Source organism: Chaetodon auriga, chromosome 12 (assembly GCF_051107435.1).
Source record: "Chaetodon auriga isolate fChaAug3 chromosome 12, fChaAug3.hap1, whole genome shotgun sequence".
Classification (NCBI taxonomy): domain Eukaryota; kingdom Metazoa; phylum Chordata; class Actinopteri; order Chaetodontiformes; family Chaetodontidae; genus Chaetodon; species Chaetodon auriga.
The window spans coordinates 24,097,791-24,115,000 of NC_135085.1; the positions used below are offsets into that span (position 1 = coordinate 24,097,791).

Below are 17,210 nucleotides of genomic sequence, written 5' to 3' on the forward strand. Positions count from 1 at the left end.
GTTGTCATGTTGAGGCGGAGAAGCTGAAATATCCGCTGAGCTGAAGGAAACTGCTCGTGAAACATGTCCTCAAACAGACTTCAAACGTGTCTGCGGCCTAAATGTTCATTTTTACAAATATTTCAGAAAACTCTCAGTTGATATCAGAAATTGAAGGCTTTATGTCAGCACGGTGTTTTAATTAATTAAATGATTCATTAAATAATTAAATTAATTACAGAACTTGAATAAATTGCTTGGTGGCTTTTGATCCACTGGTCAGCTTAGCTTAGCTTCGCTTAGCTTAGCTTAGCATAAAGACTGGAAACAGCTGGCCTGGAGCTAACTGAGTCCACTGACCAACATCTCCGAAGCTCACTGACGTTTGTTTAATCTGAACAGAAACTGAGGAGTAAACACTTCTGGGCTCTGCAGTGATGCTGTCAGTCCAAGAATACCTACAAATCAAGCACATCACCATGAAACGAGACTTCACTGCTGCTCACAGAGTCAAATTGTACAGGTGCATGGGTCCACGGCTCGTCTGTGCCCAGGAGACCCCTCCCAGAACGTTAACTCAGTGAATTCAGCTTCCTGAACGCTCCTCAGGTAATTTATGTTCCGCAAACCTGAGGCTGTGCAATAATCTGCTGCAGAAATACTGTGTTCAGTTCCCGGGGGTGGGAGAGGGTGAGCTCATGTTTGAGGACACCTGGTCCTCATAACAATAGAAATAAACACATTCTCCTGAAATTAAAATACCCACAGGCCTCCAGTCAGCACGCAGCAAACTTTCCCTTTTGCCACCTGCACACAATAGATCCTCATCTCTGACAAACAGCAAGAGATGAGAAACTCTGTGAGTGTGTGTGTGTGTGTGTGTGTGTGTGTGTGTGTGTGTGTGTGTGTTACCTCTTGACACCAATATCCAGAGGCAGTCAAAGTGGGTCGGAGTCTGATTCATCAAAATACTCCAGCAGGAGGAAGCAACTCAACGATTCTGCCTTTGCAGCTGATTCAGAGTCCTCACTGAGACCAGCAGAGACCACATCAGTCCAGTTCTCAGATCACTGGCTTCAGGTGTGACAGATAATCTGATTGCTCCGTCGTGAGCCGTCCAGATGCCTCAGCTGGTCTGGGATCAGTCTGTGTGTCTGCTGCAGCTCTTTTAAATCAGGGCTGAAGACTTTCCTTATTAAGATAAACTTGGGATTATTTATTCGTCAGGGTCTGATGGAGAAGGTGTGATGGTGCTGGAGAAACGCTGCTGACAACAAAGAGTTTGGTGGCACGGTGAGATTATCTGGTCTTTTTCTAGTCTGAGGTGCTCCGGCTGTTAAATCTACGTCAACCCCAAAGAGAAGATTTTGAAAGAAATGAGGCTTTTCTTCAGTCAAGATGATGCAGGAGTGGGAGGACTTTTATAAGGAAAAGCACCAGAGGATCCAGTTTGAGTCTGTGGTTCCCAGCCTGGATGTCAGGGCCCCTTTTTTCATGTTTTCAACCCACAAGTTGAAGTTTCTTGAATCAGGACAAACACATATTGGCAGCTCATGCATGAGATTGAGAGAGCAGCGCAGGTCCTGCAATGATTTATTGGATCAGAAAGCAGAAGAAACTGATTTATGTGGCAAGAAAATGACTTTTTTCTAATCTTTGCTTCTTGCATGTGAATTATTGGATCATTTTTTATCTCCAGGCCCCTAAAAGTGTTGATTTCAGCACCGCTGTCCTGTGTGCAGGGTGCAGGCACCGCACTGATGGTGATCTGGCGCCCTCCAGTGGTGACTGAGTGCATGAAGGTTCAGATGTGGCCACTAGAGGGCATCGTTGTTCCCTGGCGGTGACAGACTGCACGGAGACACACTGGGAGTTGGTCTGAGTGTGTCATCAGTGTTACGTTGGCTCAAATCTTTATGTGGAATGTAATTAAGTACATTTACTCAAGTACTGCATTAAAGTTCAAATTTGAGGTAATTGTACTCCGAGTCTCTTCGCTCCGCTTCCTATTTCTCCTCATTCAGAGGAAAATATTGTCCTTTTATTTCACTACAGTGATTTCAAATCTTCAATAACTTACACAACGTGACGTTTTGTTATGAATCAAATTAAGGACACCTGAAACGACCAGCCGATCAATCAATTGTTCGACTGACAGAAAATTGTCATTTCATACAAAAACCTTTCAGTTTCAACTGTTTCTCCTTTTCAAACCAATCGATCGATTAGAAGATAACCAGCAGATTAATCCCTAATGAGAGTAATTAGAGTCACAACAATCTCATGAGATCTATAGAGTAACAGTCACGGGGGACATTTTTCTACTCTCAGTACATTTTCCTGATTATACTCACATACTAACGTTTTCAGAGCAGGACTGGCCGCAGAGTATTTTCTCATTTTCTTTCTTCATGTGAACGATCTGAATCCTTCCTCCACCTCTGGGACAAACTGTTGCTCATTTACACATCAAGCAGTTTTTTTTTTTTACCTTTTACCTGAGGGGAGTATCTGACTCCACGCTCAGCAGCTGGTCTCAGGCTGTCAGTCGGCTGCAGAGCAGGTGGCGTATGGGAGGTTTGAAGAGCTTTTTCACTTACAGCATCCGCCTGCAACCACCTCCCACGCTGTTATTACACAAAAGGTGCGTTATTATAATACCTGGTCACCCTGCGCCACCTGACCGCCTCTGAAATGGAAAAAGAACAGTGAGGAGCCACAGTGCTGTCCAGCTTCATGCTGCCATCGCCAGCTAAAGCTCTTTATTTGATTTAAAAGACATGTGGGAGACATTCTGACACTGCTGTAGTTCTGTTGGTTCTTTTTAGACACGTAAATATCTCTGGGTGGTGCGAATTTTAAGGCACAAGATAAATTAAGAAGACGGAGAAGACAAACCGCCTTTCAGAGGACAAATTCCACCCCAGAGGCAAAGCGCTCGAATCCAGTCGCTTACAAACTTTTCGATTCTCACGAAACAAAAACACAGAAGGAGACAAAGAAGGTGACGGCTGGAAAACACAAATACAAAAACACTTTGAGACAGAAAACGCACAACAGTTTACGTACATATGTGTAAAATACTCTGGATGTGCGACGTGAACACAGCAAGGCAAAGGTCTGCGTCTGTGTTCGGAGGGTCAAAGGTCACGCTGCCCTCCTCTGTATCAACATCAACCTGCTGCTCTTTGGCTTCGTGGAGCCGCGTGGATAACATATGCTTTCATTTCATGTGTTCGATACCAAGAATCACGCCTGTGGTGCATTTGTCACTGATATGAATCCCTCCTGATCGAGTGCTGTGCAGACAAAGCAGCAAACAACAACAACAACAAAAAAAGGCATTTTCAAAACGTGTGTCGCTTCACGCTCAACATATTTTCTGTGTAACTTCAGCGACTGAAACACAACAACATGCTGAAAATGACACTTAAGACTAATGTTGACTCATAAACAAAATGTGAACTCAGAATGACTGTAGTGCAGTTTATCGCCTGCTGTGAGCGCCACAAACACAAATAATAATAATAAAAAAAGTCCATTTAGACACTTTTTAAAGCCACTATTTGTAGAAATTTCCTGCCATTAAAGCATCGTTCCAACTATTCAGAAGTGTGTTTGTAGAAATCCAGATGTGGAAACCAGTGATTCTCTTGTAAAAGTGGGAAATACTGGAGGGTCTCAGAGATCATAATAAACAAACAAAAAGCAAATAAAACAACTCACCTGCTGAATTCAGCGTAATAAGGTGAGATGTCTGACAGATGAACATCAACGTGATGACGTGACTGTCGTTGTGATGGACTTAGTTTGCATTACTCAGGGAACAGGCCAAACTAATATAAGCCTGTCCCAAATAAAGGCCTGGTTCTCCTTAATCAAGGTAAATAACGAGAACTGAATTCAGAGTTTACAGTTTGGTCGTCACGTCACTTGTTTTTGTTTGTCCACTGGAGGGTGGAGCTTTTTAAACGTCTACACATAGTGGCTTTAATAAACGTGATGCAGGAATTACCTTAAAGAAACAGTTGAACATTTTGGAAAATATGCAATAGATCAATAACATTCTCCGTTCAAATGTAAAGCCAACAACCGCTTAGCTTAGCTTAGCTTAGCATGAAGACTTTAAACAGAAGGGAAAATACAGCTTGGCTCAGTCTGAGGGGAACAAAAAAGGGATCAATTATTGTTTAATGTGGCCGAGAACAAAGACTTCCTGGAGTCTTACTGTCACTTAGAAACACAGTATCTCCCTTTAACACCACGACTTGTACACATTAAACAAACAAGGTCTGAGTTAGCGAACTTCACAGGTTCTAGTTGGCGGATTTTGTTACCTTCAGACAGAACCAGGCAAGCTGTGTTCCTGTTTTAAGCTTTTATGCTAAGCTAAGCTAAGCTAAGCGTCTCATGGCTGTAGCTTCATATCAGACACGAGAGCAGCATAGAAGCCAAAATGTTTAACTACTCCTTTAAAAAAAGGGTTATTTACATTATTTCAACACTTTTTCTATCTTTAATTTCTCACATTTTTCAAAATTTAAGGTAAAAACTACCTGCTAAATCAAACATTTTTGATTCAGATGAATTCAGGCAATGTTTAATTTACCACTTAGAGTAAAGATGATCCCCAACAGATTAAAAAAAAAACCACACAGATGTGCAAATATTCAGTAAAAAAACAAACAGGTTAAACAATGGCCTCATCTCAGTGTAGCAACACGTGTATTAACAGACGGAGAAGAGCTCAAACGAAGTTTAACACAGTATTTGTGTACTTTCGGCTCTTTCCTCTCGGTTAATACACACATTACTGCAGTGGACTAAAGTCAGACGACAGCTGCGTTACCAAAAGAATCAAACACTTCTCGTCTCTTTGGTGGCGTCTTTCTCTGCGACCGCCCGCCCGCTCTGCTTCAGAAACTTTGTCCAGAATGTTTCTCATTAAAAAAAATCAATCAAATAACATAAAATTACAAGCACTCATTTGGCCGAGTAAGAGAGCACGCCTCTCGACACGCCGCCCGTCCTGTCCAGCATCAGCGTTTATATTACAAACCTGTACATCGTCGATCTTCACTGCAGAAAAAATAGATTGTCTTCCTCCGCAGCTGCTATAGTTTGTCCTATAAATATGGAATATAGACTTCCACAGCAGTACATGATGCCATATATAGTATTCTACATGTTGTATACTCCCTTTAGCCTACCAGCCTCTCGTCTTAAAGGGGAGGTTTGCCTTGCGAACGATGTGATTAAATGAATGTCAAAAGCTGCTTTTCTGTTTCCTTTTCTACACTTAAAGTAATGAAATAAAAAAAGCCACACTGTCGACTTAAATGGAAGTGTATGAAGCGGAAGTGTGGTGATATGATGATGAAGATGAAGGTGATGATGTTCCCGTCGTAGCCGCCTATAGTTGGTGAGGCTTCCTCAGGCCATCTTCACTCAGCTCGAACCTGCAGGGGGAGAAAGATGCTTTTATTTTGGAAAGTTTTCTTTAATAGAAGTGAGCTTTGTGTGAGCTGTTTGAGAGCCTCATCACTGCCTGATGATCAGACTGACCATTGTGTCCAACCCTTACTGATGTCCTCGTGGGTCAAGTCCACCAGAACCTGATGAGAAAGCGAACAGTTGGCTTTAATGGCTGCAAACGTTTACAACACGAGATGACACCAAGTGACCAGTGGGCGCTATGATCTGTACCTTTCCCAGAAGGCCTTTGTGCTTGGAGAGCAGACCTCCGCCGTTCTTCACCGCGACATCCAGAGTCCGCCTGTGGAGCTCCACGAGGGAAACGGTGAACTCAAACCTGAGAGGAGGAGAGAGGAGGAGCACATTCTCAGCTCAGCCGCCCAATGATCAACAGCCAGCGACACAAAGGTGAGACGAGCGGAGCAGAACTCACGTCTGGTCGTAAACGGGGTTCAGGTTTTTCTTGAACGTGTGAGTTTTCCTTCTGCCCGACCTCCGTTTGTCAGGGAGCAGGTAGAGGCGGACGTAGGGATCCGAGCCGTGGTCGGTGAACGCGATCAGGTTTCTGCGGAGGCAGACGGAGTTAAAACACCGACCTCGTAAAGGGACGTTTCTGGAAGAAACTCCTCACTCTCATTGGTCCGTACCTGCAGGCGTGAACGACCACGATGAGCTTGTTCCTCTGGGAGCTGTGCCTGACCGTCAGCTGGACCTCACCCAGCGGGAAGTGACTGGGGCCTGAACCACTACAGGGACACAGAGGAGGGGTGAACCCATCAAAACCAGCAGGACATAAAGACGGACAGATCGATCGATGGATCAATGGATGGACGGATAAACTGATACATGACTGATTGATAGATACTTCTGCAGCTGCTGGAGTCTCAGCTGCAGCTCCTGAGCAGCGTAGGGGTTGGAGATGTCCGATGCGATGCTGGGCGTTGGTTCTTTGCCTCCAGCCAGATACTGTTGGGAGCCAGAGATGGCCAGGTTGGAGGTGCTCCTCCCGGTCTCCGCCAGGCTTTGACCTCCTCCTGCTCCACCGTGGCCCAAGTCTGTGCTTCCTGGAGACCTGAAGGCGTTGTCGGCCTCCTTCCGCTGGTTCAGCAGGTCCTGGGCGGACACTGAGCCGGAGTGGGGGATGTCGGAGGCGGTGGAGGGAGGCTTGGGGGAGTCGGAGGAGACGGAGGGCCGCGGGGTGGGGTTGGAGGAGCTGGACTTGCGGACCTGCACGGAGGACGGGGTGGAGTCTGAGGAGGCGGCCTTTTCCAAACACAACACCTGAAATGACACACATACAGAGAAAAATGAAAACAGCTGACAGTCGAACGAGAGACGAGCAAGGTCACAGCCGGCATCCGACAACATCCAACAACATCCAACGACATCCGCCGGCATCCACCGACATCCGTCCTCTGCGTGGAAAACAACTACATAAGTCTCATTTATTTTCACTTTTCTTTGATTTTGCACACATCTTCTGTATTATTGCATTATCTGACATCTGCGCTTTAAGTGCAGTCATAGAGCCGGGAGGTCATTAGCTTAGCTTAGCTTAGCTTAGCTTAGCTTATAGACTGGAAGCAGCAGTCACCAGTTAGCTTGGCTGTCTACACAGTTAAAAAATCGGCCCATCAACACCTCTGATGGTCACTAATTAACACACAGACGTACAATATCTTGATACAGATTTAAACCATTTCAACCACAGCTACAGTCAGCGGCGTTTGGAGACAGCAGAGCATACGATTTACTAAAAAAACTCATTCTCCTCACTGTCTCAAACCCTAAAGGCTTGAAGCTTAACACTTTCCCTGCCTGCTGATCTCATGGCGCTACAGGCCGTCCTACCCGCAGCGCCATCTTCATCTTGAGGGTGCAGCTCGGTCCGGAGTTCTTCAGAGGGAAGCGCTGGCTCAGCGTCATGTCCTCCGCCTCCAGCAGGCGACTCAGAGGCAGCGTTAACGTCCCCAGCGAACACTCGTGTTTCTCATCCTTCACCTAAAACAAACAGGGTGCTTATTTATTCAACTGCCTCGAAACACAAACAACCGACTGCAGCAGGGAGCAGCAACCTCACTGCGCTGTTACTGAAGACGCTCCGTACCTCAACCTCCAACTCCTGGCTTTTGGGGTTGTGGATGAGGAAGGTGAAGGCTTCCTCCCACACTGGTTCATTGGTCTTATATCTGGTCTGGAAGGGAAAACAGGGGACATGTCAAGGCCTGGTGGAGACAGGCAACAACCTGAGCCTCATAGATGAGGCACACTGGCTGTAGCTCTCCTGCTGTTTGAGTGAAGATCAAACAGGATCACACTGAGTGAATTAACGGTGGTGGGTCTGGATGAGGCTCCTGTTTGGGTCTCACCTTGCTCTCAAAGGACTTGTGTCCCACTCTGAACTGGACAAACGGACTGGGATCGCTGGTCACCTTTTTACCGGACTGCAGAGGAAGAAAAACAGGTTTTACAAACGAGGATGGGCTACGATTAGCGAGGTTAGCATCTATGCTAGCATTTGTGACATTCTGGAAATGCACTCTGGGAAAAGTATTTTTTCATTTAACGTAAACACAAAAAGTACTTTTCAGTTCAATTAGCAACACACGTCTTTAAAAAGATGCAGTGAATGGAGAGTGCAGCTCTGGAGTTAGCTCAGCTAAGCTGCTTTAGCATCTTTTTCCACATAAAATAACACATTTAAACATGCTATTAGTCTCTAAAAACCTTCTAAATGTGTATTATACTGCTAAATGTTTTCACAACACAGGAAATGTGGCTACGCTGCATGTGTTGAGCATTCAAAATCACCATTTTGAGCTCGTACAGTGTCATTTTTGGGGATGAGATATCACATCCAGACTACTCAGCGCTACTTTACACATTTCAGCCCTTGATGGCAAAATGTGTTTTATGTGAGGGGATTAAGCAGTGAAGGACATCAGGTAAAAGTCATTATGGGCCCAAACCAGGAAGTCTGGAAACACGCCGGATCAGTTTCAAAGAGAAGATGAATCATTAAAAGTTTCAGAATTAAAAGAGTGTAAACTTTGGACCACAATGTTGTTATTTACAACACACATTGTTAGACACAGTGCACAGTTTTAGCCAACAAACATGATTAGTGGAGTTTGTTAATGGTTTCACATCAACGGTCAGTGAGTCCGGCTGCAGCCGCAGCAGCAGCAGCAGCAGCAGCAGCAGCAGCAGCAGCGCCCCCTGCTGGGTGCATCACCAGCTGAGCTCTAACTCAGTCGTTCAGCTGTAATTCATTGAGTTTGAGAAGCATATTCTGTTCACGTGGAATTTCTTTCCAAAACTTTACGGTTTTATCAATATGCTGAATCAGTTTTGTAACCTTTGGCTATAAAACTGTATAAACTACAATTATACAGCCGTGTTTTTAAGAGCATCTGTGGACGTTTGTACTGTATTACAACAGCAAAAGCTGCAAGAGGACGAATCAACACTGAACTACCAAACCTCAGAATGAAACATTCTGTTCTTAAATGGCTGTTCATCTTAGTCTATGTGCTTACTTCGAGCTGCAGCGTACACTATGTGGCCAAAGGTAAGTGGACACTTTAGTGTTTTATTCTAGGGCTGATTTTCCGTATTCGGTCAAGACCAAAGCTCCAACGAAGGGAGGTCTCAATGCTACGTTACATTTAAGGCAACAGAGGGCTTCCAACTTTAGGTCCGCAGCCTTTCCGGCTTCAACATGACGATACCCTCGTGCTCAAAGCCAGGCTGCGTCTGATGGACCTCACTGAATGGGAGTAAATCCCTGCAGCCGCCATCTGATGTCGACACTGGAACCAGACGAGTGGAGGCTGCTGAAGCAGCAGATCACTGCTCGCTCTTATGGAGGCCACAATCACACGTGGGTGTCCACACACTTTTGGCCACACGGTGTAAACGTGACTTGTATGTGTGGGCCTGTGTGAGCATGTGTCACTGTGCTCCTGTGCGCCTCCTCGGTGTCGCCGTGCCGTTACCTTGATGGCCTTACTGATCGAGGCCTTCTTCAGCCCCGCTTGGTTGAACTCTAACGGATTGCGCTTTGATTTTCCCCCAGGGACAAGGCAGGAGAGAGCAAACGACACACAAACACACACCAGCAGGTTATTGGGGGAAAGAGGGGCATGCAGGAAGGAGGAAAAACACACCACCATCACCAAACGTTGGGACACAACGAGAGACAACATGGATGATCACATGGTTAATGTCACTCCCCAATCAAACCTGGACATGAGCTCAGAACTAGAGTCCCACCAATACTGGAGTCATGAGGCTGATATCACAATACATTTTAAAAGTAATTAAACATCAAAGATACATCAAATCTTAATTAAGAAAAACAAGGTTGTTTTACTGAAATCTGCTAAAACATACTGGTTGGACTCTAGTCAAAACACCACAGCACTGGATGGAGTCATTGACGATGATGAGAGAGAGGAAACGAAGGTCAGAGCGAAGGAATCCCTCTGACGGAGGAGGATGAGACGGTTTCACGTTGTGACCACATTTAAAGATTCACGTTAGCATGAAATCTGTTCACGAAGAACACGTTCCGACACACTGTGTAACAAACACACTGATCCCGACGTCACACTCTTCGGACACATGATGCAGGTGTGCATGCTAAGGTGAGGTAATGCACCTACCAGTGTGAAAAAACTGCAAAATGACACATTAAAATCACAGAACATCAATCACTGCTTGTTCGGTTTGAAGCATGAAAAGGGAGTTAAATTGGTTTTAATTACGTTTTCTTTAATTAAAACCAATCTAACGTGAATAAACGGGTCTGAAAACTGAGCAGAGGGAACGTTTTGAAGCAACACAAAGACTTCTTGACAGGTGAGCAACTCATCGGCGACACCTACAGGCGAACAAGCAGAACTGCAGGACGTAGCCTTCCTGTCAAAAGGTCTGCGTATTCCTGTAAAACTGTTCAAATCTGCCTCAGATGTTCATGAAGCGATAACCGTGTGCTGCCCCCTGGTGGCTGAGGGGTGAACGGCCAAAGAGGAGACTGATGGAAAACCTGATGAGCTCATCCAGGAAGGATGGAGGGAAAGCAATCCACAGAGAATTCACCCTCCCTGCTCGCCCAATCAAAATGCATTCCTTCCTCTGAAAACAAACGACATATCGAACTAATGTTTGACAGCATGTCGTGCAAATAGTCCTGAAAGACTCTAAATGTCTTTTTAACATCGTCGACAAAATAAAAACTACCACAAAACTGCGACTCGAACCACAATCGTCACCTGAAACTGGACTAAAATGTCTGAAATCAGCTTTGATGACTAAAATAAGACCAACATGTCAACTGTTCTTGCAACTAATCTGGACTGAATGTTAATTCTCTTTGACTAAGGTGACACTACAATATCGGCTTTCCTTCAGTGAAAACCTGTTAAAATGACACGAGCTAAACTCAGATGGACTTCTGATCTGAGATCTGGTGACTAAAGCTGACAAAAACCACTCATGTGGTACTGTTTGTGTTGTCTCGTGAGACACTCGTGGCACACAGAGGTAAACCTAAGCCTTTTAACAGCTCACACAGAGCAGCGTTGACTGTTTTCTCCCTTTAAAACTCAATTCATCTGCTGAGACGTAAGCTGTGTTGACAGCGAGGCAGAAAACATCGAGATAAATCTTCTCTTATGAGCGTCACTGATTCAGATGCACAGCCACCGTGCGATGTATGCCAGTCCTGTGAGATCAATAACTCCTTACGAGTGGACATAACGGAGAAGGAAGGATGCTTTTGACGGCCCTAAAACATGAACCCTCAGTGCCGTTTGGTCCTTTTCTGGTTCTGTCATGTTTGCAATCAACTCAAGACAAACATTCACAACAGATGACGATATCAAGGATTTCATCTCATGCACGAGTCGGGGTTCATGCTCATCAGGCATTTGCTTTCTTCAAAACCAAACACGAGCACAGGGATCAAACAGAGCATGACCTGTAGCAGCTGGTCACACCTTCGCATCGGCCAAACTACTCTGGGATGCAGAAAACAGCCAGTGGACTCACAAATAAGGTCCTATAGAGAGAAGCAGTGTTCTCGCAAAACACGAGGCCGGCCGCCCGCCTCTCTTTTAAGTATCCAGAGCCCAAGTTCCCCTCGAAGACGCTCTTCAGAGGGGGTGGGGGGGTGGGGGGAGAAGCAGAGAAGAAGAGGAGGCTGAAAAGAGGAAGGTGAGGCCTGCACTGCAGAGTTCAACCACTAACTACGTTCTTTATACCAGAAAATACTCTACCAGACTTTTTACTTTAAGGTGCTGCGATAATCTCGTTACCTCTGATCACTTATTAGCAGTGATGGAGAAAGTATTCAGATCCTTTACTACAGTAAAAGTACTAATACCACCATATACCATAATTAAGATAATTAAAACACTGAAGCAGCAAATCTTCACATTTTTGAAGCTGGAACCACAAAAAGTTTTTTATGACAAACAATTCTTAAAATAGTTGCCAATTAATCGACTGATTAATCGTCTAGTCATTTCAGCCTACTTGTGTACACTGTCAGGTAATTTAACTTTATACATTTTGAAAAATCTTCATATTTTTTGGCAGAAATCTTAATGTACCTAAAGCTCTCAGATAAATGAAGTGAGGTAAAAAGTAGCATGAAGTAAAGAACAAGTACTTCAAATTGTTCAGGACTGCATATTTCCAACAGTTACCATCAACAAATGCGACCTCTGATGAGTTAAAGTACACAGTATATGTACAGTACACACAGTATACTTCATTATTTTTCCTGTGAAATGACTCTTTGTATCATCACTGTTTGACCGACAGGATTCACTGTTGTTTGATCTCTCTCTGCAGCGCCTTTAAGATGAGCTGAGTGAGGAGCAGAGAAGAAGAAGCAGACTGAGGAGAACAAAGCGTGTGAACTGGGACCAACAAGCAAAGAACGGATGGCAATTAAACCACCTGCTCTGTGATGGTACAAATACTGTGGAAACAAGTATTAACCACAACAACAAACAGCAGCTCCAATTCATGGCAGAAAACTGAAAATGTGCCAAAAGTCAGCGATGATGAAATAATAAAAGTGAGAAACAACGTCGATGGATGACGAGAACAAAGGCTCCACATTTCAACCCTGCAGCCGAGAAAGACGCCGAACTGGCCGAGCTCGCAAACCGTTTTTCGTCACTTCTGCTTAACATCTGGTTTTGTTGACCCTGAGATGAGGCTACCACTGCAGGTGCATGCTGGGAGCTTCGAGCAGGCTTGACTTACGGGCAAGTTTCTGGCTGAATCCAGGAAGACGACAAGCAGCGCGGACGACAGGCCGTCGTTGGCTTGACCGCGGTCAGCTTTGATGCTCATCAGCGCCTGAGGAGGGAAAAAAAAAACAAAACATCTCAAGCCAGGAGGTTAAAGCTCGCTCACGAATGGATAATGACTCCACGCACGCTTCCAAAGTTACCTACCTGGTCCAGCTTCTCAGGTGTGGGCAGCAGAGATAACCACTCCAGTTTGAGGTGCAGCTTCCCCGTCGCCACATCGTCCATCACAAACCACTGACAGACAAAGAAATGTGTTGATGTTTTAAAACTTTTTACAAACAGTTTCGTCAAAAATCCAGTCGAGCAAACAAAGATTACCTCATCGACCTTCTGTTCCCTCTGGAGCTCGGCCAGGTCGATCATCAGACTGACAAACGACAGACACAGTGAACACAATGCACATGTGCAACGATCCTCTTTACAGTGTACATGTCAGAGCCTGCGTGTGCTGAAGCAGTCAATCTAGAACAGAAGCCGTACCTTCCCAGGAAGTCGTCTTTATCGGTGTCTTCATCGAACAGCTCAACCTCCAGATTCTGTCCTGAGTGATCGTATATCAGGGCCTGGAAAAAAGACGTAATATGAACTTCAGCCACAGAAATACACGAGGATCCACATTCTGGTGCATGAAAACAGACACAGCAGCCACTTCGTACGCCACTGCGCCTTAATCCTGAGGTCAGCATTTCACATGTCAGCACGTCCTCTTCAGGGACGAAGCAGAGAACAATCCTACAGCCTCATTTGTCATGAACGCCACCGCTCACCTCGTACACTTCGTTCCATTTCGGGTTGACGGTCTCGTGGACGACTTTGCTCTGGAACAGCTGGGTCCCGATCTGGATGACTCCGTAGGGGTCTGACTTGCCTTTGATCAGCCCTCCCAGGAACTTGTCTTTACCCAGCAGGTCCTGGGCCTCGATGAAGTGGATCCTCAGGATGCCCTGAGGATGCAGAGAGCGTAGGACACCAATCACGACACACTCACACTCAGTATTCATGGAAAAGTGAGGATTTTTCACAACACATAAGGTGAAATCTCAGTGTTGTTAGCAACATCTGAAAGTCATAGTCAAAGTTATAGAAAGGTAACCTGAGGTCAAATTAAAAGGGGAAACGGTGACGAGGGTTAAAATAGATCAGAGGAAGTTAGCAGTTTCTCAGTTTGCTCACGATGAGTGGTTCATTCTAAAAACAGAAGTTTATGGTTCGACGACGCCTTCAGTGGAAATCAGAGCAGACACATTCATCGGGCAGGTGCCATATATGAACAAAGACAGCTGCACGTGACAGGACGTCCAATGACAGACAAAGCAACTGTTAACTTGACGACAAAAACATTAAATCGTCTTTGTGCTGATTTTTTTGGAATCAGGGCTGCTCAGGTAAATGTTCAGCTGTGTGTTGATACCTTGGGCATGGGGAAGCGGAGCTGGGCCAGCTGGGCCTCTCCCACCAGAGGGATGGTGATGCGGTTGGGAAGGACCAGGTAGCTGTAGATGATGTCCTGGATGATGTTGTCACACAAACCGCTGCAGAGGAGGAGGAGGAGGAGGAAAGTGATGACGAATGGAGGGAGACGAGGAAGACTTAAAACAATAACAACACGGTATGTAATAAAAAGAAAAACACTGAAGTCAAGGAGAATCACTACAAATTAAAAGCCAGAGAAGACAAGTGAAAGCACCATTTAGAGACAAATTACAGTTCTGAACGGTCACAATGTGAAAAGCCTTTTAATTTTAATCTCATCCTGGTTGTCTTTCAGCAGGTTTATTTCTTGCCCTGCAGGATCACATTACACTACACACACACACACACACACACACACACACACACACACACACACACACACACACACACACACTCCTCTCTGGTTCCAGACACTATTTGTATGAGATTCACATGTCGATTAGCAGGTTGAAACAGAAGCTCTGCAGCGGCTTCCTGACTGATCCGAACAGGAAACAGGCAGCATGTGTTTGAAGACACTGAAGCGCGGCTGCAGTCACAGCTGGTGATTGGACAGAGCGACGTAGGGTACTGTAACAGCATGGGTGTGTAAGCTTCCACCACATGCCGACGCACATGAACACCACGAGCTCAGGTGTCGGTTTTCTGACTGGTTAGTGGAATATGTGATATCTTTGAAGTCAACCGTCTCTGAAATATCTACCTGTGAGGGAGAACAGGCTGTATGTCTCCTTTAGAGAGGAATTTTATTAATATGAGGCCAAAATATCTCATTTCATCATATTCATACCTCGTGTGCAGTGTGAGTGGAAGGGAAACAACAGCACTTCTCTGCATTTCCTCTAGAGGGCGGCAGCACTCCGCACTAAAACAGCTGCATCCATTTCAAACAGAAACAAATCCCCCTGACAGAGCTGATCCAGGGTCAGTTTCGGACTAGAATCTACAATGCAAAGTTGATTTAAGTGATGCCATGCTGGTTCCTGGTCTGTTCAATGTTAGGTGGTGCAAACACACACACACACACACACACGAAGAGAGTGAGGAGGGTGGGGCGAGGGCATGTCTTCACAACACACACACACACACACACACACACACACACACACACACACACACACACACACTGTGGTGTTTTCCTACAAACTCGTCAAACAAGGAAAGCTGCATTTGACAGGGCGGAGTCGTGTGGAAACCGCAGCGAGTTTCTCTGCTGAAAGCAAACTGTAAACCAGCAGGAAACAGCAGCAGCGGGTCGATATGGTGGAGTAACATCGCAGTCAGCAGTGTGGTAGCAGCACTCTGCAGAGGGAGGTGCTCGACACCTTCAGGCTGTGTTTCAGGCTTTGTTGTTTGTGTTGCATCATCATAAAAAAGGATTAAAAACAAGCCAAAAAAGGTCAACAAAGACGTTAATAATAGAAAAATGTGAGGGAGAGTCGGAGCTCCAGCAGCAGCTTTAACTACACACAACCCTGATTCCTGATTCACAGACTGCCTCTGAAGGCACCGTCAGGTTCACTCCTCAACAACTATTGGATCAGGTGGCATGAAGCTTGGTAAACATGTTCACGCTCACCTGAGGATCAACTGTCAAACCAAATACTTGCAAAAGTGCTAATCAGCAAAAGCTAGCAGGCTAATTCTGAATTTAAATGAGATCTTCTTGCCCGTGTCCCGTGTCCATGGCTTTAAGCTATGTTTTGCTAAAAATCCCATCATGCAAACTGTAAAGACGTGGCTGGTGATAGCGTCTCTGTCAGTGTGTATTCGTGTGTGTCGCTGCTGCCGCGTCTTCCTCCAGCTGGATGCTGAGCTAAAAGAAGTCAGGAAATCCACCCAATATCACATCTGTCTGCTGCGGCTCCCCTTTCATAATCACGTTACTATAAATACCAACACTTAGCGGGGAAAAATAAAGGTCATAATCCTCTCTGTGATCCGGTGGTTAACGTAATGGTTCAGCAGAAGAGGCTGAGAGCCTGACAGACGGCTCGGGCTGCATGTCCACTGGGAACGTCTCTTCAAAGCGCCGGCTTCATTTTGTCATTACACAGAACGGGAAGGAGCTTCTGCACGCTCCAGAAAGCTCTGAGTGCTCGCCATGGTTTTAGCTTCCCACTGTAAAAGGTCTGAAGTAATCAAATGTGACATTTTCTGACAAGGACTTAAAAAAAAAAAGCTTTTCTCCATCACCTGCTCGCTGAAAAACAGCAGCAATTCAACCCACAGCAGGTCCGTCAAAGCGTTCCAGGTTAACATTGAACATTTCAAACAAAATTTCAGCTGGTTTTAAGGGAAATGTCTGAATTTTTCTGACAAAGTGTAAATAAATGTGCATTTCCAGTCTCTACTTTACAATTAGGCAAATATATTCTAGCACGATTACATAATCAATGGTGCCCCGATAATAAAGTTAAAGACGCTGAAGTTATGTAAACCACTGACAACACCACTACTGTGACGCTTTAATTCTGGGTTTTCTGGTGTAGAGGCAGCCGATAGCGCTGAGTGGAGCAGGAGTGACTGTTTTATCTGCAGTAGAAGAAGAAGAGGCGAGTAGAACAACATCAATGTCTCTTATTTTTGCACTATTTCAGCTTTTTTATTGCATCTCTGGGATTTTCTACTCAGTAGTTTCATTAGAAAGAAAAAAAAAGTGCAAATGTGCGTTAAAATATCTGCTTGAAAAAGCCCAACCAGCTTCTTTCTCTTCCTGGTTTCCCTCAAAGCTGCACGGCTCACGACGGGAGCGTTAATGTCTCTTTCTCAGAGTCCATCATCCTGCAGTGAGACAGTATGTGGACACGCAAGTTCTGAGAAAGCTTTACGACTAATAAATAGCAAGTCACAAAACAAAGGGTAATAACAGTTTTCCAGATGTTAATGGAAGTCTATGGGGAGATGCATTCTGGGCTGTAGGGGGATTTTTGCTGCAGCGGCCATTAGCAC

General features: G+C 45.2%; 1 protein-coding gene across 4 annotated transcripts in view; it reads right to left on the reverse strand.

The window, feature by feature from the left end:
* Nucleotides 1–2,701: 2,701 nt before the first annotated feature.
* The window catches only part of esyt2a (extended synaptotagmin-like protein 2a), a 40,606-nt gene continuing 26,097 nt past the window's right edge, over nt 2,702–17,210 (reverse strand). For 2 of the 4 annotated variants that reach the window (XM_076744778.1, XM_076744777.1), the window contains exons 9-25: nt 14,197–14,317; nt 13,553–13,729; nt 13,266–13,348; nt 13,104–13,152; nt 12,930–13,019; nt 12,736–12,831; nt 11,509–11,610; nt 9,453–9,515; nt 7,824–7,898; nt 7,562–7,648; nt 7,306–7,455; nt 6,320–6,735; nt 6,102–6,200; nt 5,888–6,019; nt 5,686–5,791; nt 5,545–5,594; nt 2,702–5,438 (exon numbers count right to left, since the gene is read on the reverse strand). In XM_076744778.1, coding sequence (XP_076600893.1) covers nt 5,393–5,438; nt 5,545–5,594; nt 5,686–5,791; nt 5,888–6,019; nt 6,102–6,200; nt 6,320–6,735; nt 7,306–7,455; nt 7,562–7,648; nt 7,824–7,898; nt 9,453–9,515; nt 11,509–11,610; nt 12,736–12,831; nt 12,930–13,019; nt 13,104–13,152; nt 13,266–13,348; nt 13,553–13,729; nt 14,197–14,317 — 1,942 coding nt within the window. In that variant the 3' untranslated portion in view covers nt 2,702–5,392. The remainder of the gene's footprint in view (nt 5,439–5,544; nt 5,595–5,685; nt 5,792–5,887; nt 6,020–6,101; nt 6,201–6,319; nt 6,736–7,305; nt 7,456–7,561; nt 7,649–7,823; nt 7,899–9,452; nt 9,516–11,508; nt 11,611–12,735; nt 12,832–12,929; nt 13,020–13,103; nt 13,153–13,265; nt 13,349–13,552; nt 13,730–14,196; nt 14,318–17,210) is intronic. The other 2 variants (XM_076744779.1, XM_076744780.1) reach the window with 2 other exon arrangements.